The sequence below is a fragment of the Megachile rotundata genome, chromosome 8 (assembly GCF_050947335.1).
Source record: "Megachile rotundata isolate GNS110a chromosome 8, iyMegRotu1, whole genome shotgun sequence".
Classification (NCBI taxonomy): Eukaryota; Metazoa; Arthropoda; class Insecta; order Hymenoptera; family Megachilidae; genus Megachile; species Megachile rotundata.
The window spans coordinates 9956712-9984094 of NC_134990.1; the positions used below are offsets into that span (position 1 = coordinate 9956712).

At 31.5% G+C, this 27383-nt stretch overlaps 2 protein-coding genes and 2 long non-coding RNA genes across 9 annotated transcripts in view; 2 read left to right on the forward strand and 2 right to left on the reverse strand.

Moving 5' to 3' along the window:
- Positions 1–275: 275 nt before the first annotated feature.
- On the forward strand, positions 276–14889 carry LOC100882617 (enhancer of split mbeta protein). 4 transcript variants are annotated; one of them, XM_012282190.2, is made up of 6 exons: positions 276–951; positions 2547–3062; positions 4633–4738; positions 4895–4984; positions 11982–12257; positions 13459–14887. In XM_012282190.2, exons 3-6 carry the CDS (start codon positions 4685–4687, stop codon positions 13813–13815), a joined length of 777 nt encoding a protein of 258 aa, XP_012137580.2. In that variant the 5' UTR covers positions 276–951; positions 2547–3062; positions 4633–4684; the 3' UTR covers positions 13816–14887. The 4 variants fall into 4 exon arrangements, with proteins under 4 accessions (XP_012137580.2, XP_076391170.1, XP_076391171.1 ...); XM_076535055.1 differs by having other exon boundaries at positions 2581–3062; XM_076535056.1 differs by lacking the exons at positions 276–951; positions 2547–3062; positions 4633–4738; positions 4895–4984 and adding an exon at positions 9744–9885 and having other exon boundaries at positions 13459–14889.
- On the reverse strand, positions 9674–10193 carry LOC143265074 (uncharacterized). The gene is made up of 2 exons (XR_013039220.1): positions 9973–10193; positions 9674–9876 (listed from the first exon to the last, which is right to left on the reverse strand). It is a non-coding gene; the product is annotated as an uncharacterized LOC143265074 (long non-coding RNA).
- The window catches only part of LOC105662100 (uncharacterized), a 66891-nt gene continuing 50064 nt past the window's right edge, over positions 10557–27383 (reverse strand). The window contains exons 2-5 of one of the 2 annotated variants that reach the window (XR_013039212.1): positions 11531–12280; positions 11284–11327; positions 11136–11190; positions 10557–11051 (exon numbers count right to left, since the gene is read on the reverse strand). This is a non-coding gene — a long non-coding RNA (uncharacterized LOC105662100). The remainder of the gene's footprint in view (positions 11052–11135; positions 11191–11283; positions 11328–11530; positions 12281–27383) is intronic. The other variant, XR_013039213.1, reaches the window with a different exon arrangement.
- LOC100880900 (protein gooseberry) overlaps positions 21529–27383 on the forward strand; it is a 51157-nt gene continuing 45302 nt past the window's right edge. The window contains exon 1 of one of the 2 annotated variants that reach the window (XM_012282189.2): positions 21529–21634. In XM_012282189.2, the coding sequence (XP_012137579.2) occupies positions 21562–21634 (73 nt within the window). In that variant the 5' untranslated portion in view covers positions 21529–21561. The remainder of the gene's footprint in view (positions 21635–27383) is intronic. The other variant, XM_076535053.1, reaches the window with a different exon arrangement.

Sequence of the window (27383 nt, forward strand, 5' to 3'; positions counted from 1 at the left end):
ATTCACGATTATAAGAATTAATCAATACTCAAATTCTTAAAGGTAAAAAAACTTTATAAATGTCTAAGATTAAATTTTACAATTTACTATGAATAAACAATACTACAAAATAATATTAAATAAATAATTTTCTATAAACAATACCAAATAAATAATTTGCTACAAATAATAATAAATAAATAATCTGCTATAAATAGCAATAAAAAGATAATTAGCTATAAATAACAATAAATAAATAATTTACTACAAAAAAGTAATAAACAATTACAAAATTACAAATTTAATAAATAACTATAATTATAAAATCATAATACCAAACATATACAAAATGAAAATATCCAAAAATAAAACTACATATTTAAAAAACTTGTTATTTAAATTATATGTATATTAAAAATTGAAGATCCGTGCATCTTATATCTTTATTTCTTGGAGAGGCATTTGCGTAAACATCTGCATTTAATGTGTGACACAACATTGTCGAGCGAGAAGTTTGAAACTCTAAATGGTTCGACGACGTTAAACGTAACAACTTCGAAGAGCAAACATCGAATTCCTTTTTTTTGAAGGACTTTCGTGGACAAGTGGTCCTAGGAGACGAAACGAGAGTCGATTCGATTAGCAGACGCGTCGGGACTCGATGAGATTGAACGGGGCCCTTTGTGAAGTCTCTCGAGAATCTGGTTCCTTTATCGTTGGATTTTCGAGCGGTCCTCTTCGGGCCGCGATAAAACGGCAGACGAATCCCTCCATTAACATTATCTCTTGTCAACCGACCAGATACAGCCACGTGAGCTACGCAGATGTAGCTCTCTGCTTGGAATTGGTAGAAGGATCCGCTCCGAGCCGCTCGAGAGAGTGCTAAGTAGAAGATATAAGCGTGTTCGCGACTTGACGGCTTCTTTGATACTCGTCGAAATGTGGGAAGCGAACGTATTCTCCGAATATTTTGTTCGTTCGTTTGAATTAGTAAAAATTTATGTTTCCGAATTATTAAAAATTGTTTTTATTATACTCGTATCGTTATTGAAATTTATTAGCAGTTAGTCGGGTTTTGTAATTGAGGTTAGGGATTAAATGAAGTCACGTGTCTTATACTATATGCTGTTTTATTATTTTTATTGTATTAGTATTTTACTATATTTGTATTTTAGTATTTCAATGTATTAATAGTATTGAATTATTTTAATATATTACCATGCTAGTATTTCATTATTTTGATATATTACTGTACTAATATTTTTCTATTTTAATATATTATTATACTTGTATTTTAATATTTCAACACGTTAGAATACTAGTATTCCACTATTTCAATATATTACTTTACTAGCATTGTACTATTATAATAAAAGCATAATACATTATTATTATTTTAGTATCCTAGTATTTTCTCACTTTACTATACCACTATAGTAACTGTTTACTATTGTAGTATTTTACTAATTTACTATATGTATTACTATTCCATTGTTTCACCATTAGTGGTACAAGAACAGAATAAAATAGAAGAATAATATCACAATAAAATTGTCAGAATAGTAGTTAAATAAAATAACAAATTGATAAGTTATTAAAATAGTAATATGGTGAAATGATAAAAGTGTAGCAGAGTGAAGTACTAGGATTGTAGTGTAACAGAATTAGCTAAATAGAGATAAAGTGATATAGTGAAACAGCAAAATAATACAATAGTATAGTGAAATAATACAATAGTATGTTGGTAAAATAGTGGAAATATAGTAGTTTAGGAAAATGGTGCAATAGTGATGTAGTATAAGGGTGAAATAAAAGCACTGAGATATAATGAATTAGTAGAATAGTAGAATAGGAATATAGTAAAAACAGCAGAATGATAGAATAGTGAAACAATAGTAGTCCAATAGCATGTACAGTAAAATATTGCAATTGTACAATAATTAAATAATGGAAGAGTGAAATAGTGACTTAGTAGAATAGTAGAACAGTAAGGATGTCAAGTTAGTACAATGACAAAATGGTACAATAGTACAATACAACATACATATAATAGTAAAGTAGTACAGTAGTACAATATCAGAATAATAGAAGAGTAGGGTAGTAACATAATATAACAGTAGAACAATAAAATAGTAGACCAACATTATCGTTAAATAGCAACATAGTAAAACTAAAACACTAGTTACGTAGTAAAATATTAAAATTACAGAATAATGAAATAGTGACACATCGCAAGTGTAAATTAGCATAATACTGATATACTAACATATTAAATGAGTAGAGCAGTTATAGTAAAGACATTTTAAACAAATAGAATGCTAAAACAGTAGTATAGTAGAACACTGTAGTACTAGTATAATCAGTACAGTAACAAAATTATAAAATAATGAAATTGCAATATAATAAAACAGTAAAACAGTATATTAACAGTAGAATAATAAACTAATGACACAATTTAATCTATTAGTTATCTTCTAAAGAATAGTTTAGGTTGTGTACTCTATATTACCAAGTAATAATACAACAAATAATATTGTAAGACACATAACTAACAATTTCCATTTCAGTTGCAATGGTCATTATAAAACTGCTTTCATGCAGGCACATCATCGATCCACTACAAAAACAACACTCTATAACGCAATAAAGTACCTATAAATATATGAGGCACAAGGCCCTATTACATTTGATTACAAAACAGAATTCGAATAGCCACCACTGTGAACGTACATCGAAGCGTAGTAACTTGTAGGTGTAGGCGCAACAGACACAATGAAAGCATTTTCGAGCGACCTTCTGCTGGAGAAGTAGCTTCTGCAGAGGGTTCGATGTTGGTGAGGGTAGCTGCCGGTTGAATGGCAGCGGAGAGTCAGTTTGTTCAGGGACTGCACGCGGTGCGTTCGCTTGTTTAATGTCAGTGAATTTCATGCCTTGCTGTCACCATTTAACTCACGTTTCTCACGTCAACGTGCACGGAAAGTGTTCAAGTTTCCCCTTGCTTTCTTTGTTTCATGCCATGTGACTACGTTTCGTTCGCTTCCGCGTATGGTTTACGAGTTTCGAGACGTATCGACAATAACAAGGTAGGAATACTCCTTTTACCTATCATGACTTAGGATAAATGTAGGATATATTTATAGATAGAATAAATATCGATAAGTATAGCGGAGATTTCTTCAATTTTATTGTTCGTTTGATTTACTCTGGAAAAGTTTTTTCGTAACGTGATTAAAGAGAAGTTTTGGAGGATAGTTTTTCGTTTGTTATGATTGTCACATGAAGTTTGTAGTAATTTGTGTTTATTGATTTACTCTTGCAATGTTCGATCGTAATGCAATTGACGAAGAATGAATTAAAGGAGTTTTAGAGGTTAATTTTTTAGTTCGTTTATTGTGATTGTGACGTAAGGTTTGCAATAATTTTTGTTTATTGAATTACTCTTGGAAATTTCTTTCATAATGCGAGAAATGAATCAGATCTATTTCAAAGAAGTTGTAGAGGTTAATTTTTTGTTTCATTTGTTGCTTTGTTATAATTTTTGTTTATTGTCTGTGTATGTATGATAAATATTATTATACTTTTGTTTTAGTTATTATTGATAGTTGTGTTGTATATTTTATTTTAGGTAAATTAAAATGGATACAATTTTACTTTGATTAAATTGTTAAATTCAGTGATCATGACAGACATAAATTTTTATTTTTATGCGGTGAAATTATTAAATGATAATTTTTAATATGACAATATTAAATTGTCGTTTGTTGGTTAATATCGAGTCTTTCTTGTAATTATTTTTCTACAGATGTTTAATAGATCTTGAAAACGAAAAGTTGAGACTAAATAATTTATTGGATTTCAAACTTTGTGACTTATTTTTGATCTTCCATGAAATTGACAAATGTTTATACAATGTGGATGAAATAAAAAAAAATATAAAAATTAATATCTAAGATTTTTTGTAATTTTGAAGTCTTGTATTTTAATAATAATATTTACATGATTTGACTTCTGCTCGATGTTTGTGTGGTTTAATGAATTAATAAAGTTTGTGAATTCGTTGTTTAACCTTAATTTAACCTTGACGTTTTATTATTAACAATGACTAATATACAATAAATAAAAAATTTTTAATATTTTTAATATTTCAAAATTGTAGTCTTATTTATATAACACTAAATTGTTAAAGTTTATGAAATTAGTATTTAATGTAAAAATTGCAATGAAGTTTGAAGAGAATCTAATTGTTTATAATAATTAATATTTTCTTATGTCAAAAACATAGCTAAGCACTAAAAATTTAGTAATTAAATATAATTATTACTTTTACTTTTGTGAAATTATAAATAGAGTTATTAAATTCTTGACTAAATTTTCCTCTTAGAATTTTTATTGTAAACATTAAAGAGTAATATATATTTTATAAAATATTTTATAATGTTTACTGCATCACCTTATTTTTTTCAATTTATCAATCTTTATGTTAAAATACTGAAACTTGAAATTTTTTAAACACTATACATTTTTGAAAGTTGAAAAAAATTAAAAAAAAATACATTTTAAGTTTATTAATTTAAAAAAAATATTAAAATATACGACTGTTAAATTTAATTATCTTCCTATACATTATAGAAATTATTCTTTCTTATACATTAGGTGTAAAGTACTCTAGCTTATCAAAAGTTGAAAAGACATTGCAACACGTGCAATGATGTCATACGAATACCCTCATCCGGTTTCCAGGACGTATCAATATAAAAAAGTGAGTAAAATGAAATAGATAAACAATTTTTATAATAATTGTTGTATATTAAAATTTCATAACATTTATTTACTAACTAAATTTATTAAAATCATAATTTTCTTTATTTTTATATTAATCAATCATTGATATAATTTTCTTCACTGTTTATATTAGATAACAAAACCATTGTTGGAAAGAAAACGACGTGCTCGAATAAACAAATGCCTTGACGAGCTGAAAAATCTTATGATAGATGCTTTAGAGGTATGTATTATACTAATTAATATTTTTACAAAAGTTTCAGAAATTTTAGAAATTATGTACACATTTTAGCAATTAGAAATTTTTAAAATTATGCAAACATTTTAGCAATTAGAAATTTTTGAAATTATTTAAAAATTTTGAAAACTAGAAATTCTGAATAAATAATAAATTTCAAAGGTATTTTGTTAATTTCAAATAATTATTTATTTTTTCAAGTCTTAAACACTTTTATGTTTTGAAATTTTCACATTTTTCAATTTCCTTGAGTTGAAGTTCTTTAATTTTCAAATTTTAAATTTCCAATTTTCCAAATTCTTAATTTACAGTTTTCGCATTCACAAATTTTTCAATTTCCCACTTTCTGTATTTTCAAATTTCTGTTACTAAATTTATAAACCTCTAATTTTTAAAATGTATGTAGTTTGAAAATTTTATAACACTATATTTTTGAACTTTCAATTTTCCAAATTCCCAAATTTCCAAATATTTTCATTTTTGTCAATCTACACTTCTCAATTTCTGTTACGAATATAATATAATATAATGTTGTAAATATAACAATTTAAAAATCACTATCTCCAACTTGCCACATTTCAAATTTCCAATGTTCCAATTTTCCTACCTCTCTAATATCCTAACCTATCATTTAATCCATCCGTTCAATCCATCTGTTCACCTCCACTAACCTTAAAAAATCTTCAAAAACAAAAACCAACCCCTACGAAATCACAAAGGATCGTCCGTTAAAAAGTAAAACACTTCTGTAAATTATAAGATTCCAGTTGAGTCGACGATGGCGCGAGTAACAAGAGCACGTAGAATTTATCTGTATCCCCGATCGAGCTCATCTCTGTACTTTCCATCGGCATTATCGGTCAGAAGACATCGCAATTATGCCACGCACCGGTGGTAATGAGCACGTTAAGGCTACAGCTTTCATAATTGCACGGTGTCCGCGTTTGACACTCACCGTCGAGCCGGTTCCCACGGTCTAGGAATATTTTAACCACCAAATCGATTGCACGGCTAGTTGCGGCCCGAGAATGCGTTTCCTGCTGCTCGTGAAATTACATTGCAGGGGAAACGTGTTGGTATCGCAAAACGCGGCTCGCCTTGTAAGCCGAGCAAGAAACCGTGGCTTCCTTTTGCTAAGGTTTCGCCGTTCAACCGGCCGAGAGAAAAAAAAGCATAGCACGTGCTCGTTCGAGCAGTGTAAACTTGATTTACCCACCGACGGATCGAGCTAGTAACCTTTACACTGCTCTCTATGGCGCTGCGCACGGAGTGTCTTTATTTTCGTCCTTCGATCTCTTGACGACCGTGTTCGGTGTTATTGTTCCGTGGAGAGACGGCGGGAGATTGTGTTTGTGGTTTTTTGCCGTTTCGAGGTGTTATAGTGTGACAAAGTTTGTTTAGTGACGCTGGTTGGCGGTTGCGGGGGAAGCACGGTTGTTTGGTAGGCGAGGGAATTTTGAAATTGGGAGAGTGAAGTGGGAATTTGGAGATTTATGGGTTCAGAGATTTGGGGAATTTGGGAATTTATTGGTTTAGGGATTTGGGGAATTTGAGAATTGTGAGAAGTACGGGTTTAGGGATTTGGGGAATTTAGAGAATTTAGGGAATTTAGGGATGTGGAGATTTTGCAAGTTGGGAATTTGGAATTTGGGGATTTAGAAGTTTGGGAAATTTGAGAATGATGAGAAGTAGGGGTCTAGGGATCTAGGGAATTTGGGGAATTTGGAAATTTAGGGATGTGAAGATTTTGCAATTTGAGAATTTGAAATTTGGGGATTTAGAAGTTTGGGGAATCTGAGAATTATGAGAAATAGGGGTCTAGGGATATAGGGAATTTGGAAATTTAGGGATGTGCAGATTTTGCAATTTGGGAATTTGGAATTTGGGGATTTAGAGACTTGGGAAATTTGGAAATTATGAGAAGTAGGGATCTAGGGATTTAGAGAATTTGGGGGATTTGGAAATTTAGGGATGTGGAGATTTTGCAATTTGAGAATTTGGAATTTGGGTATTGAGAGACTTGGGAAATTTGGAAATTATGAGAAGTAGGGATCTAGGGATTTAGGGAATTTAGAAATTAAAAAATTCTGTTATTTGGAATTTGGGACTAGGCAATTTTGGTATTTAGGGATTCTGTCATTTGGAAATTTGGAACTAGGGGATTTAGGAATTTAGGAAATTAGGAATTTGAAAATTTGAAATATGTGGAATTTGAAAAATTGAAATTTTAGAAATATGGATGTCCAATTTTGAAATTTTGAAAATTTGGGAAGGATAGAATTATAATTTTGAAATTAGAAAATTCTAAAATTACAAAATGACTAAATTGCATAATTACAAAGTTGCAAAATTCCAAAAATACAAAATTACAAAATTACAAAATTTCAAAATTCCAAAAATACAAAATTACAAAATGACAAAATTACAAAATTACAAAATCACGAAATTACGAAACTAAAAAATTGCCAAAATTAAAAATTTGAAAACTTGAAAAACTACAAATTTTTTAAATTTACTATACTATAAAAACACCGTACATCAATTATTAAAATAATCACTTTGCAACTATATTTTTCAAAGCAATTTATCTCGAACTACCACGAATAAGAATTTCAGTCAAATAAAGTTGAAACAGTATCAGTTACATTTGAATAATATATCGATAGGCACACCATAGACCCACTCGATTGCAATTTACATATCTAAGTTCTACTTTATACCGATAATTTTATTATAACAGCGAACTCATGTAAATATACGGTACAGTGATTAGGCTCGTGAAAATCCTTCGAGCATGAAAACTCATACAACTGTTTTTCTTTCCATTTTGTAATTATATCGAGCTGCTATCTTAAATGCTTGAACCTGTACTTACATTTTTCAGTCATATATCTGGCATTTTACTACATTTTATCGTAAATGGAATTTTTTATTGAATTATAACGAACAGTATAGTGAAATATAAGATACAAGTTTTTGCATTTTTAGTAATTAATATATGAACCTTGAAATTATTTTTAAATACGTGAATTTTAAAATTGCTATATTTTAATAATTAATATATAAACCTTAATTTTAATAGTTAGTACATAAATCTTAATTTCAATAATCAATATATGAACCTTAGATTCTACAAATTAATTAATTAAATAATATGAAAAATGTAAAATAAATTATTTGCAACTAAATATGTAAAATAATATGTGTAACAACAATAATATAGATTATGGTTGTGAAGCCAATAATATGCAAAATATAAAATATAAAATAATATGCAAAATATAAAATATAAAATAATATGCAAAATATAAAATAAATTACTTACAACTAAACATGTAAATTAAAATGTGTAATAATAATAATAATATAGATTATGATTGTGAGTCCTCTGTAGGCAATGTATGGAAACTTTACACTAACATACCCACGTTCTACCTTACCAACAAACGATACACATCACCATAGAAAAATGTAGAAAATGATTCTAAAAATCTGCAAATATTATCAATATAATTTTGTTCACACAATATTTTCATTACACTTGTACAAATTGTTATTTTATTTCGAACAAGTCTTACCAGATTTATAACAAATTAATACTATATATTTTATTTACTATAATCTGGTGTAGTATCACTCAATTTTTCAATATCCCTAAATTTTAGTGACACTAGACTCTAAATATCCCTAGATTTCTATTTCCCTAGATTCCCATATTACTAGATTTTGATATGCCTAGATTTTTATTTCCCTAAATTTCCATATTCCTAGATTTTTGTTTCCCTAGATTTCCATATTCCTAGATTCCGATATCACTAGATCCTTGATATCCCTAGATTCGATATATTCCTAAGTCTAGATGTCCCTAGATTTCGCTATTCCAAGATTCCGTTGTCACTAGTTCCCGATATCCCTAAATTCCGATTTCACTAGATTCTAGATATCCCTAGATTCCCATATCTCTAGATTTTGCTATTCTTATATTCTATTATCTCTAGCTCCCGATATCCCTATATACTTGATATCACTAGATCTTGATATCCCTAAATGCCAATATCCCTGGACACCGGTGTCCCTAGATCCTTACATGCTAAAATCTTGATATCCCTAGATTCCGATATTCCTATATTTCGCTACCTCAAGATTACGATACTCCAGAATTACAATGTCCCTAGATTCTAATATCCCTAATTTCATATATTCGTTGATATCTAAGAACCTTGATATTACAACCTTTATATTCCTAGATTCAATATTACCTAGATTTTTTCAATAAAAAATACTCTAAAGAAAAATTAAAGCATTAGCACCGAAAATTGAGTAGATATCATCTAGTCACACAAATGACGTGACGACCGCAATATCATCGTTTTTTAAGCATCTATCGACAGAAAAAGTAGAATAATACCAAAGAACGGTGTTATTAATGAACTAACAATACGAAAGAAAACATGGTTTAGTGGCCATGATGCCGGGTCAATCAGATTCCTCGTTGATCGTTCCATGGAATCACGAAGCGTGAAATGTACACGCTCAGACGCCTACGTGCTCCCCTTTGAAATTCAAATTCGTCTCGGTTCTTCTGTCGGTACGATCGCGTTAAACAAATACATTTTCTCCTTTTTGCCTCGATCGTGAGATAGCTCCTCGCTTTGATAATACATCGTGCCTTCAGTTGTCCATCAACGGGCCTCCTCAAGTGGAAGAAGTCTGGGAAAATCGGTGTGAAGCTATACTAATTTACTTCTTACTCGTTTGAAGAATGTTTGATCAACTATCTCCGATTCGATGGGCCGGTGAAACGTACAATCTGATGAATCGAAAAACCAACAGTTTTAAATGGATTCACGTTAAATGGATCGGGGAGCTCGTTTAGCCTGAAAATGGTAAAGGTATTATTCGGTTGGTAATTGAGGTTATTTTAGACATTACTGAAACTAAATTTATTGATATTTTATAGAGATATTACTTACGAATAATTGCTATATTTACTGCAGTTGAAAAATGTAAGAAAATTGCTAAAAATTAATTTATTAAAATTACTAGATTGAAGCGGTTATTAAAATTATTATATTTAAGTAGTTCGATAAAATTACCCAATTTTATTAATCAAGCTGAGTAATTTACTGAAATTGCTCAATTTTAGTGATTTCATAAAATTACTCAATTTAAATATTTTATTAAAATCACAAAATTTAAGTAGATCACTATAATTGCTCATTTTAAATAATTTTCTAAAATTACTCAATTTCAATAATTACCTAATATTACTAAATTTAAATAACTATAAAAATTACCATATTCTACTAATTTCTTCAAAATTACTCTATTACAATAATTTTCTAAAATTACTAAATTTAAATGACTATTAAAATTATCATATTCTACTAATTTTTTTTAAATTACTCAGTTCCAATAATTACTTAAAATTACTAAATTTATATAACTAATAAAAGTGGCATATTCTACTAATTTCATTAAAATTACTAAATTCCAATGCTTCATAAAAATGACTAAATATAATAAAATTATTAAATTTGAATAACTATTAAAAATAATGAATTTCAATAATTTATTAAAATTACTAAATTAAAACGTTTCACAAAAATCACTAAATTTAAATAATTACCGAACTGCTAAATTAAAACTATTTATTATAACGCAATTTAGAAATGTCACTAGATTTAAATAATTAGCAAAATCCCAATAACACAAAATAAATTGACAGCGTCGTCGACGTTAATAACAATACTTTCCGGGAGATGTTGATAGCAGGAATGTTGAATGGAAGATTTGTCACGAAACGAACAGGTGTGTCCAATCGTGATAAATGAGAAAGCAAAAATTGCAGCTTCGATTTCATTCACGATGCTCGGCCATGGCATTTTTCCTGTCACGTTCATGCGGTGTGTTTATCGATAATAAATTTGAACGAAGTAGGTAATTACACATCGCGTTTACCCTCAAATTTTGTATCAGTCATGAATCGTCGACCACCAGGAATTTTGCTCGAAATATTGAACCCAAATTTCATTCTTGAGTAAACACGTCCCTGCAAATTTTTGTTCAGTTAATTTCCATATAAAATGCTTGAGAAATTATTTAAATATAGAGCAGGAATGGGCTGAGTACGTGCCGGATGAAAACAGGGTCATTCGGATGCATGGTGTGTGTTGACATCTATGAGAGACCTATGGAAATTTTTAAAATGTAGATTTAGTTAATTCTGAATGGTTATTGAATTAATATGTATGAATTGTATGGTTGAAATTTCTGATACTTACATTGTAAGGGTGAAGATGTAGGAATGCAGAAAAATGGGATTGTTCTAGTAACAAAATTTAGTAATTTATTGATTTACCAGTTTATTCTACTGTTTTACTAATTTTCTACTTTAATAACTTACTAGCTCAGTTTAATAATTTATTAACGTATCAAAACTTCTACGTCTCCCCACTACACAAGCTTCAAACCATAATTTTTCCATTCCAAGCCCATCCAGTATCACTTAATTACATCTACAACACTTACCTCAAGATTAATTCAATTTGCAAGGTGTCACATTAATTTTCTCCATCAATATTCAATGTAGAACACATTTTTTATATCTCTCACGAAATGTCAAGCTCCTACCATAAGCTGAAAACGAGAGAAATATATTAACGTCTCGAGTAACAAGTTTTCCCTCGTAAATTCGTTGGCGCATGCGCAGAGCTCAACAATTGCGCGCGTATCTCGAGACGTCATTATGCGCACGAGATAAAACGTTTGCAGAATCCAAAACAACGTGCGCATAAACCAAAATGACGTTGTGCGCATAACACAAAACATTGTTGCACGCATTACATGAAGTAGCGTTGTGCGCATGCGCCGAACGCGTCGTTGTGCGCATCGAGATGCGACATAAACGACATTGTGCGTATGACCCAAAAATCATGTTCGAACGGTGTGAAGAGAATCAAAGAAGATTTATTGTCCGCAGACGGAAGGGGAGGACATCAGTAAACTGGAGAAAGCGGACATTCTGGAGCTGACTGTGCGCCATTTACAAAGGCTACAAGGATCGCAGCCTTCCGTATTACCGGCCACGATGGCGAATAACGCAGAGGTGTCGGCCGAAAGTCGGTGGCTGTCCGGTTTCGGCCACTGTGCAGCTGAGGCGTACAGATTTCTCTCGGCTCTTCCAGGTGAAGGTGCGGAAAGGTTAGCCAGACACCTCGCAGCTGGTCTTCAGAAGAGCCGACAAACGAATTCGTCGGTAATTATCTCTTCATCGATGATCTGGAGACAATGAAGCGAAAGTTCTTGTTACCGCGGCGTCACCGAGATTCGATCGCGCCTTTGCGTTCACGCGCTCATTCCGGTTTCTTTAACCCCCTTTGATCGTTTACGCTGTGCACGATTCGTACACAACGTGGGTTTCGTTTAAATACGGAAACGTAAATTTGATGTTTCAAGGCTGAATTTTTGTGTCTGACAATTTGCAAATGTTTCAGTTTTTAAGTACATATGTTTTTAGGTCTTTAGCAGCTAAGTTTTAGGATTCTTAAATTTCTAATTTTCCTAAATATTTTAAATTTTCTAAATTCTCAGAAAAATTTTTAAGTGTGGAATTTCCTAAATTCGTAGATCAGAAACGCTGTTTCTCTAGATCAAAAAATTCCTAGAACTCAAAAATTTTTGAATGTAAAAATAGTAAGATCAAATAATCCCTAGATCGTAAAGTCCCTAGATACAAAATTCCCAGATCAATATACCCAAAATATAAAAACCCCGAAATTCTAAAATCCCTAGATCCAAAATCACCAGACCAAAGAATTCAAAATACAAAAACTCCTAAATTCCAAAATCCTTAGAACCCAAAGTCCCTAGATCAAAAATCACCAAATCAAAAAACTTAAAATACAAGAATTCCTACATTTCAAAATCCCTAGATCCCAAAGTCCCTAGATCAAAAATTACCAGATCAAAAAACCCAAAATACAAGAATTCCTAAATTTCAAAATCCCTAGGTTCCAAAGTTCCTAAATAAAAAATCACCAGATCAAAAAACTCAAAATACAATAACACCTAAATTCAAAAATCCCTAGATTCCAAAGTCCCTAGATCCAAAATCCCCAGATCAAGAAACCCAAAATAAAAAAATCTTTAAATTCCAAAATCCATAGATCCCAAAGTCCCTAGATAAAAAATCCCCCAGATAAAAAAAAACCCAAAATACAAAAATTCCTAAATTCCAAAATCCATGGATCCCAAAGTCCCTAGATGCAAAATCCCTAGAACAAAAAGTCCCAAAACACAAAAATCCCTAATCCAAAAAGTTCCTAAATCCTAAAACCCCTACATCACAAATTCAATAATATGATTTAATAATATTTTTATGACTTAATCCTATTATTATTAATTAAATATTATTAAAAAATTTTCCACAGTAAAAGAAAGTATTTATTTATTTTCAGTTGAAAACGAACCTGCTCACTCAGATTTTAGCGAACTTGAACCTCAAAGTTGACTTGGCGTCTCCTGCTCTCGTGAATCCTGCGATCGAAGACAACAGGGTGACATCCACCAGCCAAAACGTTATCAATTATGCAAATACAACTACCGAAACAACGACCTTGAACCTCTCCACTCGGCGTAATTCAACGACAATGATCGAGGATACTGAAACAGTAGACAAGGATGGTTCTCGAATAAAGGACTCGAGAGAACAACGCGCAGCGAAGAGGGTGAAAACGGAAATGAAAATCGAAGACGACGAAGAGATCGACGTGGAACGAGTTGACGAAGCTGATCCCATGTGGAGACCGTGGTAGCTGCGGACATCGATTTTAACCCTTTGTAATTGTTTGTTATGTAAATCTTTCTACTGGGGATGAGAGTTTTGAGTTACAACTTGATTTGAGAATCAATTTGAGAAGTTCAGAAACAGTGGATGATTAAAAAATTGGAGAATTTGAAAATTTAGGAGTGTGAAAAGTTTGAAAATTAGAAATTAGGAAAATGGAGATTAAGGATTTGACTATTTGAGAATTTGAAAACTTGGAAATTTGGGAATTTGAGAACTTGGAAATTTAAGAATTGGGGAATTTGAAAAATTGAAAATTTGAACATTTGAGAATTTGGGAAATTAGAAATTTGGTAATTCGCAATTTAGAAATTTGAAGAAAGAAAATGTGGAAAGTTGGAAAATGAAAAATTCAGAAACCTGGAAAATGAAAAATTTGGAAAGCTGAAAAATTAAAAATTGCAGAATCTTCAGCTACAAAAATTATAAATTTAGAATCTCTATAACTTAAAAATCCAAAAGTGTAAAATTTCAAATTTTCCAACCCCCAAATTTTCAAATTAAAAACAGTAATATCTTCATGCTCAGGGGCATATGTAAAGGGATACAAAAGGATGCAACAAAAAATCTTCTGAATGTTGAATACTTCAGATAGACATACGAACATTTATTATAAAAATGAAGCTTTACATGGAGTGTGATATGTGCGATAAATATCGAGTTTAACAAATGGATAATATATTTATATTTTTGATAATTAGTATTACATAATATGCCTACAAAAGTATCTATTAAATACCACTGTCTTTCAGGTGCACCTATTTGTTAATAGTTGTTAATAAGAATATTGTATCTTGCAGCAAAGTATTTAAAACTGTTTAGTATTATTGAAAACATTTAGTATTATTCATGTATTCCTTAATATTATTGCAAGAAACAATATGTGTAAAACAACAACGTATTGTTTTTAACATTTATAACTTGTAACAATAACAGTACTGTTTGTAACATTTTGAGAAGATTGAACATAATTTACAATTTACAAAATTTCACTTAAAATTGATTTGCACTTATTCACAAGATTAGAGATTATTATTTTATATATAGTATTTTATGAATTATTTGTTCATATCAATTATTACTATGTTATTAATTACGATTATCTTGATAGCTTCTTAATTGATACAGAACTGTTTTGTAGTATGTAAAATTATGTTTACATATTTTTTAAAGTATGTATTTGTACTGAGGTGTTATTATTAATTTTATGTACTTTTTTATTTCTGAACAATTTCATACTGATAGAGTTTGTGAAACATTGTTCAAATTACAGAGGTATTGAACAAAATAATTGTTTTAAATTGTTGCAATTTGAAAATTGATGATTTACACATGAACTACTATTAAATTAATTAATAATAAATATTATTAAAAAGCAAACATTAAATATTCACGTTAAAATTTGTTAACAGTAAAATGAATGATATACAATGATGTGTAATGAGAATAATAATTAAATACAAATTTTTGTAGGGATCAGTTATTTTTGCCTTGTATGGTAAACTGACTTATTGTTATCGATATATGTATCACAGTTATCCTAAATAATTTTAATATTTAAAAATTGGTATTTTTAATATGTAAGAATTTACGAATAAAAATAATTTATATACAGGTATGAAAAATACAATATAGTTGTAAGAAATAATAATATGTTACTGTATTACTATTAACTATATTTGTATGTTATTTCTTTGTATATTTCTATGTTTTTATATCTTAAATATGACTCACTCATGCAACTGAAATAAATAAATTTCTTGATATTTAATAACGTTGCCATTATTAATTAATATTAATATTGAATATTAATAACCAGAATCCGTTTAGTTTATAATTTTAATTTGCAAAAAGAAGTAAATAATATTCAAATTGTAGTCAATTACAATTTTTGAAATTATATTACTTTTTGTTATTAAAAAATAAGTTATTCGACCTGCTAACAGTTTAAAAATATTCTAGGGATAATTAGTGTAAAATCTCAAAGCACTTTGACACAGATTGTAAAGTCAAAACATTCCACACTTAATTATTTTTATATTCCAATGTAATTTGGTGCATATTATAGTAAATTAAGTCAAAAAAATCAATATAAATTAATTTTTTTAAGAAAATTGACCAAGTGGCGCCATCTTTCCGGCAAACAAGGTGAACTACAAGGTTTTGAAACTGTAGCTTCGTTAGTTTCCACACACTGCCGCTAGATGGCGCCACGTAAATCGTTTTCTGTTCAATTCAACCAATATAGTTAATTTTATTAACTTAATTGACTATAATATGAATCAAATTATATCGTAGTGCAAGACCAACTAACTTAGAAGTGTTTTGACTTTACCAAACTATTATCAATTTTTAACCATTCGTAGGTTAATTGATAGATTCTGAATTTAATTTTAATACATGTTCTTGAATTAAGGTTTAATTACAGAATAAGAAGTAAACGATTTTGTTTTCACAATAATATTGAATACGATCAAACGACGACTGCTTTAAATATTGATCATTTATTCAGAATTGTAGACAGAACTCTTCTTGGCCGACGATTTTAATAACAGAACTCTTCTTGACCGTCGACTCTGATGATCACCACATTTATGTCACAAATGCCGCCATCTAGCGGTAGATACTGAGAACTAATAAAACTACCTGTCTCAAAAGTGTGTAGTTCACCTTGTTCGCCGGAGAGATGGCGCCACTTGTTCCATTTTTTTTTTTTTGTGAGAATTCAATTAAAATAGTCAATTAATTATAACTTTGAAAAATAACTGATTTATTGAAACTGATTTTGACATATATGGTTTTGAATTCAGATTTGATTATGGAATGAATAACGAACGTTTTTCTTTTAAAAATACAATTGAACATAAATAAAAATTGAATATCAAACACAAATAAAATTCTTCTTTATCGACGGTTTGAAAATAGAATTCCTCTTGACTGACGACGACTCCGATGATCACCACAGAAACTCTTAGGGTAATTAGAATTAGCCAAAATTGGTCAAAATTAATAGTGGTTTAGTAAAGTCTAAACAAGTTGAAGCTAACTGATTTTGCATTCCAATGTAATTCGTTTCGTATTATAGTCAATTAAACTAATAAAATTAACTATGTCGACTGAATTGAACAGAAATATGGTGATCGTCGAAGTTGTCGTCGATCAAGAGGAATTCTATTTTCAAGTAGTCGATAAAGAAGAACTTTATTTGTATTTGATATTCAATTTTATTTATGTTCAATTGTATTTTAAAGAGCGAATCATTCGTTATTCATTCCTTAATCAAATCTGAATTCAAGACGACATATTTCAAAATCAATTTCAATAAATCAGTTATTTTTTAAAGTTATAATTATTTGACTATTTTAAATATAGAAAGACACTCTCTATAGAAAAGATACACGTATCGCCATCTAGCGGCGACAGGCGAGAACTAATGAAGCCTCTGTTTCAAAACCGTGTAGTTCACCCTGTCTGCCGTAGAGATGGCGCCACTGGTTCCATTTTTTTTTTTTTACTCAATTAATATTATTTTATTGATTAATATGCTATATATTTATTAATATTGATTTTATACTGTTTGTAGTATATTCCAAGAGTCCAAATATGTTATGTTATAAAAAATGTTATGTGTACCTCATCGATAATATAGGGAATGATATAACAGTAAAAAATTTTCTTTCCAGTCGCCAAAAATCGTTTTCACAGATTTTTCGAAGTCCCAAAATCACTAGTCCCTAATTTCCCAAATACCTATTTTCCTAAATTTCCAAATCCACATATCTTCAAATCGCCATATCCCCAAATCCCAGTAACCTAAATCACAACTCCCTAAATTCACCAATTTTGAAATTACAAAATCTCTATATCCCCAAGTCTCCAGTCCCAAATTTCCAAATCCACATAAAAATTGCTTCATCCCCAAATCGCTATATCCCCAAATCCCAGTAACCTAAATCACAACTCCCTAAATTCACCAATTTTGAAATTACAAAATCTCTATATCCCCAAGTCTCCAGTCCCAAAATTCCTGTATCCTAAATTCCAATGTCCTATCCTTATTCCAAAAAAATAACTGCACGCAACACCACATGATCGAGTACCCACCCAATGTTAAAACAGAATCACAATTATAAATCCATTGAACGAAACGTTTCTACAAGAAAATATTTTCGATGTCCCGAGAGATTACAAATGTGTCTATTATATTAAATCTCAGAAACTCCATCGAGCGTCAATATGGAGACAAAACGACAATTTACTAGAATGCCGGACAATCAGAATAGAACTCTCAGGAGCAAGTTCCATCACCGGTGAACGGAGACCTTTAAACCGGAGAACTTGAAATCCCAGGAGCAAGCTTCACCGTCGAATATTCGCAAAAACCTGACAAGACCTTCAGGCACCTGCTGCTTAGATGATCAATCGGTCTGTCGGGAATGATTCACTCAGAATATATACGATTCCAACAGAACTGGGATTTGTATTTCATATCTGACTGTTTTTATATAACATACCTCGACTTCGAATATTACAATGAACAATGCGTTATACAGGGTGGCTCACCACATTTTGCCATCTAGATTTGCGTCATTATTATTACTCACAGCGAACAATGTTGTAGATGAAGTTGAATGATTTTGAGAGGGGCATAGGTGGTATATTTTTTTGTGGTGGACGCGTAAAGGACATATGAAGGTCATTAATGTTTTTTTAAATGGAATCATATATTTTTTATTGCATCAGTTACTCCTTCATATTCTCTACAAAAAAGTATTAATCTATTTATGTGAAAAAATCATTAGTTTAGGAGATATTTTAATTTTAATGTCTATTTACAGAAAAGGTTTAATGTGGCGACCATTTGCATCAGAACACTTTCTGAATCGAGAAATTAATGACTTACTAACATTCCGTAGTGTATAATCTTTCTGCATGTGTAGCACTTTTCCCAGCTTCAAAATAAACTGATAACATGTCTATCTTTTCTTCTTTAGAATACTTCATTATGAAGTGATAATTCACCGTATCGTCGTATTCGCCGTATTAGAGACGTAACAGAGACTAAATTTCACTGTTACTGCGTAACAAAAAAAAAAACAAAAACTCACAATTCGTTTGGTGACACGTGACCTCTCAAAGCATGTAGAAAAACATTTGCAGTTCAATTAGGGCAATTCATAATAATGACCAGAAATTTCCTAACAAGTTAGAATTAAAATATCTCCTAAACTAATGATTTTCTCACATAAATAGATTAATACTTTTTTGTAAAGAATATGAAGGAGTAATTGATGCAATAAAAAATATATGATTCCATTTAAAAAAACAATGACCTTCATATGTCCTTTACACGTCCACCTACAAAAGAAATATACCACCAGTATATGCTCCTCTCAAAACCATTCAACTTCATCTGAAACATTTGCTATGAGTAATAATAATGACGCAAATCTAGATGGCAAAATGTGGTGAGCTACCCTGTATAGTGTTATTGAAGGATTAGGTTGCTAAATATAAAACTAAATGATTAAACTATTAAATTAGTGGATTATTAAATTGATATGTGAATTGTAATATTAGTAAATTATTGTTATAGGATTATTAAATTACTAAATTACTAAATTCCTAAATTACTAAATTACTAAATTACAAAATTGCTAAATTCCTAAATTACTAAATTACTAAATTACAAAATTACTAAATTACTAAATTACTAAATTACTAAATTACCAAATTACCAAATTACCAAATTACCAAATTACCAAATTACCAAATTACCAAATTACCAAATTACCAAATTACCAAATTACCAAATTACCAAATTACCAAATTACCAAATTACCAAATTACCAAATTACCAAATTACCAAATTACCAAATTACCAAATTACCAAATTACCAAGTTACCAAGTTACCAAGTTACCAAGTTACCAAATTACCAAATTACCAAATTACCAAATTACCAAATTACCAAATTACCAAATTACCAAATTACCAAATTACCAAATTACCAAATTACCAAATTACCAAATTACCAAATTACCAAATTACCAAATTACCAAATTACCAAATTACCAAATTACCAAATTACTAAATTACTAAATTACTAAATTACTAAATTACTAAATTACTAAATTCCTAAATACCTAAATTAGTAAATTCCTAAATTACTAAATACCTAAATTACTAAATTACTAAATACCTAAATTACTAAATTACTAAATTACTAAATTACTAAATTCCTAAATTCCTAAATTCCTAAATTCCTAAATTACTAAATTCCTAAATTACTAAATTACTAAATTACTAAATTACTAAATTCCTAAATTCCTAAATTCCTAAATTCCTAAATTCCTAAATTCCTAAATTCCTAAATTCCTAAATTACTAAATTACTAAATTCCTAAATTACTAAATTCCTAAATTACAAAATTACTAAATTCCCAAATTCCTAAATTACTAAATTCCTAAATCACGAAATTCCTAAATTACTAAATTACACGTCCACCCACAAAAAGATATACTACCAAGCTAATTATTAATAAAATACTTAAAAATCGATACACTTGTAAACTTAAAAAGAACAATAATTTTATAGATTTATGTATGCAAGCACAATTCAAACACGAACGCGAAATATGTCAAGTCCGACATGAAAACACGACATCTCCGACATCTTTCTTCGACATCTGGTCCTCGTTTGTCGTCGGTATTGTTGCGTTCCCTGGAGACACAAGTTCTCCATTGAAACATCCAGGATCTCGAAGAAATTGAACGTCTACATTCCCACCGGACGACGATCTACCTAATTGTTGTCCATTCACCCCTTTTCTCGCGTAGAGGGCGCGGTTCTTCCCCTTTCTGGCATTCGAACACTTCGAACGCTATTACTCATGCATTGACGTATTTTGACAAGTTTCTATGTGTCTCACAGTGGAAACAGTTTACCCTCCTACCAAGCACCGAACAATTTGCTCGCGGGCGACCGGTGGGCGTGATTTCGAAGATTTATTTTGCGACAGCAGAATTTCTTGAGACGTCAGTGTGACACGAAAATTTTTGATTTTAGGCAACTTCGGATTTTAAGAATATTATATCGGGAAATATTTTATTTCGTGCACTTTTGTTATGTTTAAGGGAAATTTAACATTATGTAGGTTTTTGCAAATAATTTTCAGTTACTTTTGAATACTATTTAAAATAAATATTTATTTATTTAGGACATCTCCTACTTTAGGGTAACACTTAATAATATTAAACAATTCCCTACCTAAAAACTCGAATGATAAAAAATACGAGGATGTTAACGCAACGTTACACTTAACTTCGATTAATACCTTTAGATAATAAATTGTTAAACTCAAAGTTGACCCATCTCGACAGTTAAATCCCAGGTACAGTCGAAGTCCAAGTAACCGCAGCCTGACACTGCAAAACGTACAAAACATCGACGACCAGGCCGGTTGGATCGTTGAAACGACTCGATCTGTTGTTCTCTTTCTCGCCAGCTAATATCTCAATCGTTAAAGTGGTTTTCGTCGATCCGCCTATACGCGTACCAGCTGAACCCGATAATACGCGGCCATTTTCATTTACCGGCAAACAACGGCGAGGTAGGCAGAGACGAAACACGTATGGCAGTGGTCTCAGAAAAGCACCGGCCATTACGAGCGTTACAACGGCGGTTCTCGCGGCGCGTCAAAGAGCACTCATTAAATGCTGGCAATTAACTGCTGGCCAAGCTCTCGAACGCCTCTTTCTGCTCTGTCTGGTCTATGGTGGTCGCTCGGTAAGTTGGCAGCCTCTCTTTCTCGCGCTTTCCACGCCGGGCCTCGCGGCTGTAAAAGCGAACCAACTCCGATTTAATGGGCCGCCTTGCCAACAAGAACGATCGGCATGCGACCCATCTATCACCACGCGACGGTTTTATTTAATGCTATGCATCTGGTCGAGAGATTTGGCAATAATGTGAACGGTTGAGAGGATTAGTATGGGTTACATCACGGAACAAAAGTTTAGTTAAAGATTAAGGTTAATAAAAATTTTTGATGAAAAGTGTGTGGGCAAAGGGAGAGGAACACCTCTCAAGCGCCCTCTCGCAAGAGAAAAATACATATATATATGAAAAGTGTGGTTATGGTCCCTGAATATTTGAGGAAGGATCAGATTAGGATAGAGTTTATGAGTGAGGGAAGGATAAAGGTTTGTCAAAGTTAATTTAAAATTTTAATAGTGAATACTAGGTAATTTGATAAGTCGAATACCATCATAAAACAGTGAATAGTCACCGTGTACATAAATTATGACCACCATGAAACAGTAAATACGGAGTCAATAACTCTTAATTATACCTCCATAAAACAGTGAATAGTCACTGCTTCTGTAAGTCATAAGTGTGGTGCCATAAGATAATGGTGGATGTTATGGTCAGTGAATATAAATTACAAATTTCTGTAAAAGGTTCACTGACAGAATCACGATCAAGTTCAATAATTATTAATGAACGGAGTGTGAAAGTTAATGCATTTATAATGTGAGGTTTGTGAAGTGTAAATAAATTGTGTAACCGGAGATTTGTCTATTTTGTAAGTTTTAATGTATTATGAAGGAATAAATATTCAAGTATTATCAGTATTAGTTTACTATAAAAATTAGCATATTGTATTAACGTTTTTATTATTTATTTATAATAATGATATTAATATTATTGAGATTCCAATAACATGTGAACAATAATACAGTAATTATTATATTTTTAAATGTTTCTATATGCAATTTTATATTGCAATATATTAAATAGTAAATTTAATAAACAGTATATTAATAGTAAAATAGTAGTAATATACATTATTAAGTTATATTAAATAGTAAAATATTAAATAGTAAATTTAATAGACAATATACTAATAATAAAATAGTAAATACAGGGTGTTCAGAGATTTACTAGCCAGCTTTTTTCTCGTAAACGATTGGTACGACAAAAAAATGAAAGAGGAAAAAGTGATAGTGTTTTTTACAATCAACTGAATAGTTACCTTCAGTTCTCAAAAAATAGTATAAACACAAAAAATTTATATACTTCGTTATGTTGATTGTAAAAAACACTATCACTTTTTCCTCTTTCATTTTTTTCTCGTACCAGTCGTTTACGAGAAAAACGCTGGCTAGTAAATCTCTGAACACCCTGTATATTAAATAGTAAAATTTCACTAACTTATGCACCCTAACCTTGGTATATAACCTCCACTGCCCAAAACAGTATAATTCATCAAAAAATCACCTCAAAAATTCAGTATTATCATTTTCTGGTGTTTCGAGTCTTTCGCTACTAAGAAAACTTTCAAACAATAAATCACGCCGATCAACAGAGACCGCGCGACAAATGAACTTCGCTTCACAAAATTTCGAATAACATTAAAGAAGACTTAATGCGTCAACCTCGGACGAAATACGAACTACATTTTTTATTTTTTCTTTACCGCTAATTCCCTGCAAAACACACCCGTGAAAAACACCGCATCGGGCAGTTGAGCTTGAGAAGGTTAAAGTTGTGCGGGCTTCGTGGCAGTTGCTCGTAGTTTCGAATTGGCTCCACGGTGAGGCACCGGCATAATTCACTGATTCGTCAGTGACATTACTGTCGCTAGTTCGATGGTTCACTGATTTAGCAGTCGAAAGCACAGAAAACTAGTTGAAAATTCACCGAGCAAATCAATGAAAGCACCGATTCAGACTCGGAGGGAACGCGTATAACTCGGCTTTATTTTCAGGTATACACAAAAATACTGTTGATATGACAATTTACGAAGCGAATATAAAACATGTACGCAATAGTCAATCGTACGTAATCGTGCGCAGTAATTACATTCTGTTTTAATGTATTCTTTGCATGAATTTTACTGCGCACGTATAATGTTTCCTCATCGACTGCGCACGAGTTTAATCTTCATCATCGATAAATTTTTTAAGTAGATAAAGACTAAAAATCTTATAATAACACTGATAAGGATGTATCAGTCACCTACTATATACTAAACATTTTATGACTGCGTTAACATAACTACAAAAATAATGTGGCTGAATAGTTTCAAGGATCACTTCATTCTATCCTAATTAATATTCCCAAAGTTTTCAATTATATCACCACTGTTTTAACATTAAGAGGTTACATTAAGAGTCAATTCTTTACCCATCGAAAGAAGTAAATCTTATAGACTTTTATTTATTGTATTACTTTTACTGTGCTTGTTAATAACTTTCGATTCAGTTTCATTTTCAAAGTCAGCGCTTAATTTTTGAAGAATGTAACGATTATATACGATGTTGAAATTGATCTTCATTGAACTTCAGTGAACAGTTCTCTGTGTAAATCAATTTCCACTACAAAAATCAATGAAGAAACTCCCCTCGATGAAATCAGGACATGAAGTCCCTGCTTTCGAAAGGCAAGCTAATAGAAGACGAAACGATAGAAATCGACAGTGTTAGGGGAGCAATTAGTCCAATAAGGAGAGACGCAGCACGGTTTCACCTTAATCAGTGAGGAGGTTCGAAGCCGAGCACCGGCACTTTACGCGAAATTTATGTGCCAGCTGAAAGTGGCAAGAACGAAACGCGGAGTCCGCGATCGGACACGCTGTTGCACAGCGCTGCTCGTCATTAGAGGGATAATGCATATCTTAATGATTACGAAACGAAACACTGACACGACCAACCGTACGTAAGTGCGGCGTTGAATGGCGACCGGGTCCCCCAGGCCCATCCACAATCTTGTAATCGTCCCACGCTGCTGCAATCAGCTCCCCATAAACTACAATCACGACACGTGCTATCCCTCCATGGTGCATCCTGCGCTCCTGTAAACAGGCGATAGCTGAGAAGGATTAAATCCAACGGGGATATGAATTCAAAACGATACACGCTCGCACGAATTAATAGCACTTTCAAATGTTCGACGGTGGCGGTTACTGTAAAGCAACTGTAGATTTTCAGATTTTCATGTTTTGTAAATTGGGAGAACTTTAGGAGGTGGAGGTTTAGGGATTTGGGGATTTTTATATTTTGGAGTTTTGGAGGTGGAGATTTGGGAATTTTGGGGGAGTTTAGGAGGTGGAGATTTGGAGGTTTGGGGGTTCGGGGATTTGAAAATTTAAGAATTTGGAGATTCGGGAGTTTGGGGGGTTGGGGATTTGGGACTTTGGAGATTTGGACATTTGAGAATTTGAGAATTTGGAAGTTTGAGGATTTGGGGATTTGGGGCTTTGGAGATTTGGACATTTGAGAATTTGGGAATTTGAGAATTTGGAATTTATGTGATTTGGAGATTTGGGAATTTGGGGCTTTGGAAGTTCGGGGATTTGGGGATTTGGGGATTTGAGAATTTGGGAATTTGGAAGTTTGAGGATTTTGGTATTTGGGGCTTTGGAGATTTGGACATTTGAGAATTTGGGAATTTGAGAATTTGGAATTTATGTGATTTGGAGATGTGGAGATTTGGAGATTTGGGAATTTGGGGCTTTGGAAGTTTGGGGATTTGGGGATTTGGGGATTTGAGAATTTGGGAATTTGAAAGTTTGAGGATTCGGGGATTTGGGGCTTTGGAGATTTGGACATTTGAGAATTTTGGAATTTGGAATTTATGGGATTTGGAGATGCGGAGATGTGTAGATGTGGAGATGTGGAGATTTTGAGATTTGGTAACTTGAGGATTTAGGGATTTAGATATTCGGAGATTTGTAGATTTCAGAATTGGTGATTTACCAGTTAGAAAATTGGGAATTTGAAAATCTGAAAACTGGAGATTTGGAAATTCAGGAATTTCCAAACACCAACATCACCTGTTAAAAAGTCCGAATATTTCCAAGGAATGTAATAAATGTGGCACAATGAACCATCCAGTGAACCATCGTTCCACATCACAAGGATTGATATTAACTCGATATTAATGAAGGCTCGGTGAGGATGAAGCTGTAAATGGCGGTGCACGAGCGTCGCGTATTAACGCGGTTCTAAGGCCTATTGTGTTGGATTATGACGCTCGTCCAGATGATTCCAGCTTGCTTTTCGGCTAATCTCCAAGGTGATTACACGCGAATCAGAGGAGACGCTGTTGTCGCAGCGGGGAATCAGCTGGAAATGTCTAATGCTGACAGAAAGGGTGAAGATGATTGATCATTGACAAATTAAAACGGTGTGTCACGACATCTCTGATTCCCGGGAATCAAGGTCGCTTATGTGTATTAATTTATTTCGAATTCGTTTGGAATTTATGTGTATTCGTTCTTATTGTATTTCTGTAGATTTGGATCTTTTGCATTTCTTTCGAATTTCTGCGTTGCAGTTATTTACCTATAAATGTTAGAGTGGAGTGTTTCCAGATCGAATTGCAAGTATCAAGGTCACTTATGTGTATTAATTTATTTCGAATTCATTTAGAATTTATGTGTATTCGTTCTTATTGTATTTCTGTAGATTTGGATCTTTTGCATTTCTTTCGAATTCCTGCGTTGCAGTTATTTAGCTACAAAAGTTAGAGTGGTGTATTTTCAGATCGAATTGAGAAAATCAAGGTCACTTATGTGTATTAATTTATTTCGAATTCGTTTGGAATTTATGTGTATTAACTGTTATTATAATTCTGTAGATTTAGATCTTTCGAATTTCTGCGTTGCAGTTATTTAGCTACAAAAGTTATAGTGGAGTGTCTCCAGATCGAATTGCAAGTATCAAGGTCACTTATGTGTATTAATTTATTTCGAATTCATTTGGAATTTATGTGTATTCGTTCTTATTGTATTTCTGTAGATTTGGATCTTTTGCATTTCTTTCGAATTCCTGCGTTGCAGTTATTTAGCTACAAAAGTTAGAGTGGTGTATTTTCAGATCGAATTGAGAAAATCAAGGTCACTTATGTGTATTAATTTATTTCGAATTCGTTTGGAATTTATGTGTATTAACTGTTATTATAATTCTGTAGATTTAGATCTTTCGAATTTCTGCGTTGCAGTTATTTAGCTACAAAAGTTATAGTGGAGTGTCTCCAGATCGAATTGCAAGTATCAAGGTCACTTATGTGTATTAATTTATTTCGAATTCATTTGGAATTTATGTGTATTCATTCTTATTGTATTTCTGTAGATTTGGATCTTTTGCATTTCTTTCGAATTTTTGCGTTGCAATCATTTAGCTACAAAAATTAGAGTGGAGTATTTTCAGATCGAATTGCAAGTATCAAGGTCACTTACGTGTATTAACGCATTTCGAATTTATTTGGAATATTAACTCGATGTTCACATGAAAATTATAATCACGTTGAGATAATGTCAATATTAACTTGATGTTCATATTGAGATAATGGTCATATGTTCAGATGGTATTAACGTTAACTTGATGTTCATGTGAAGATGATGGTAATGTTCAAATAACACAAATGTTAACTTGATGTTCATATTAAGATAACGTTAATACTGACTTCATATTGATGTTAAAATTGTCTGCAAATTAATCTGAACTTCATATTAAAATGATGTTAACATTAA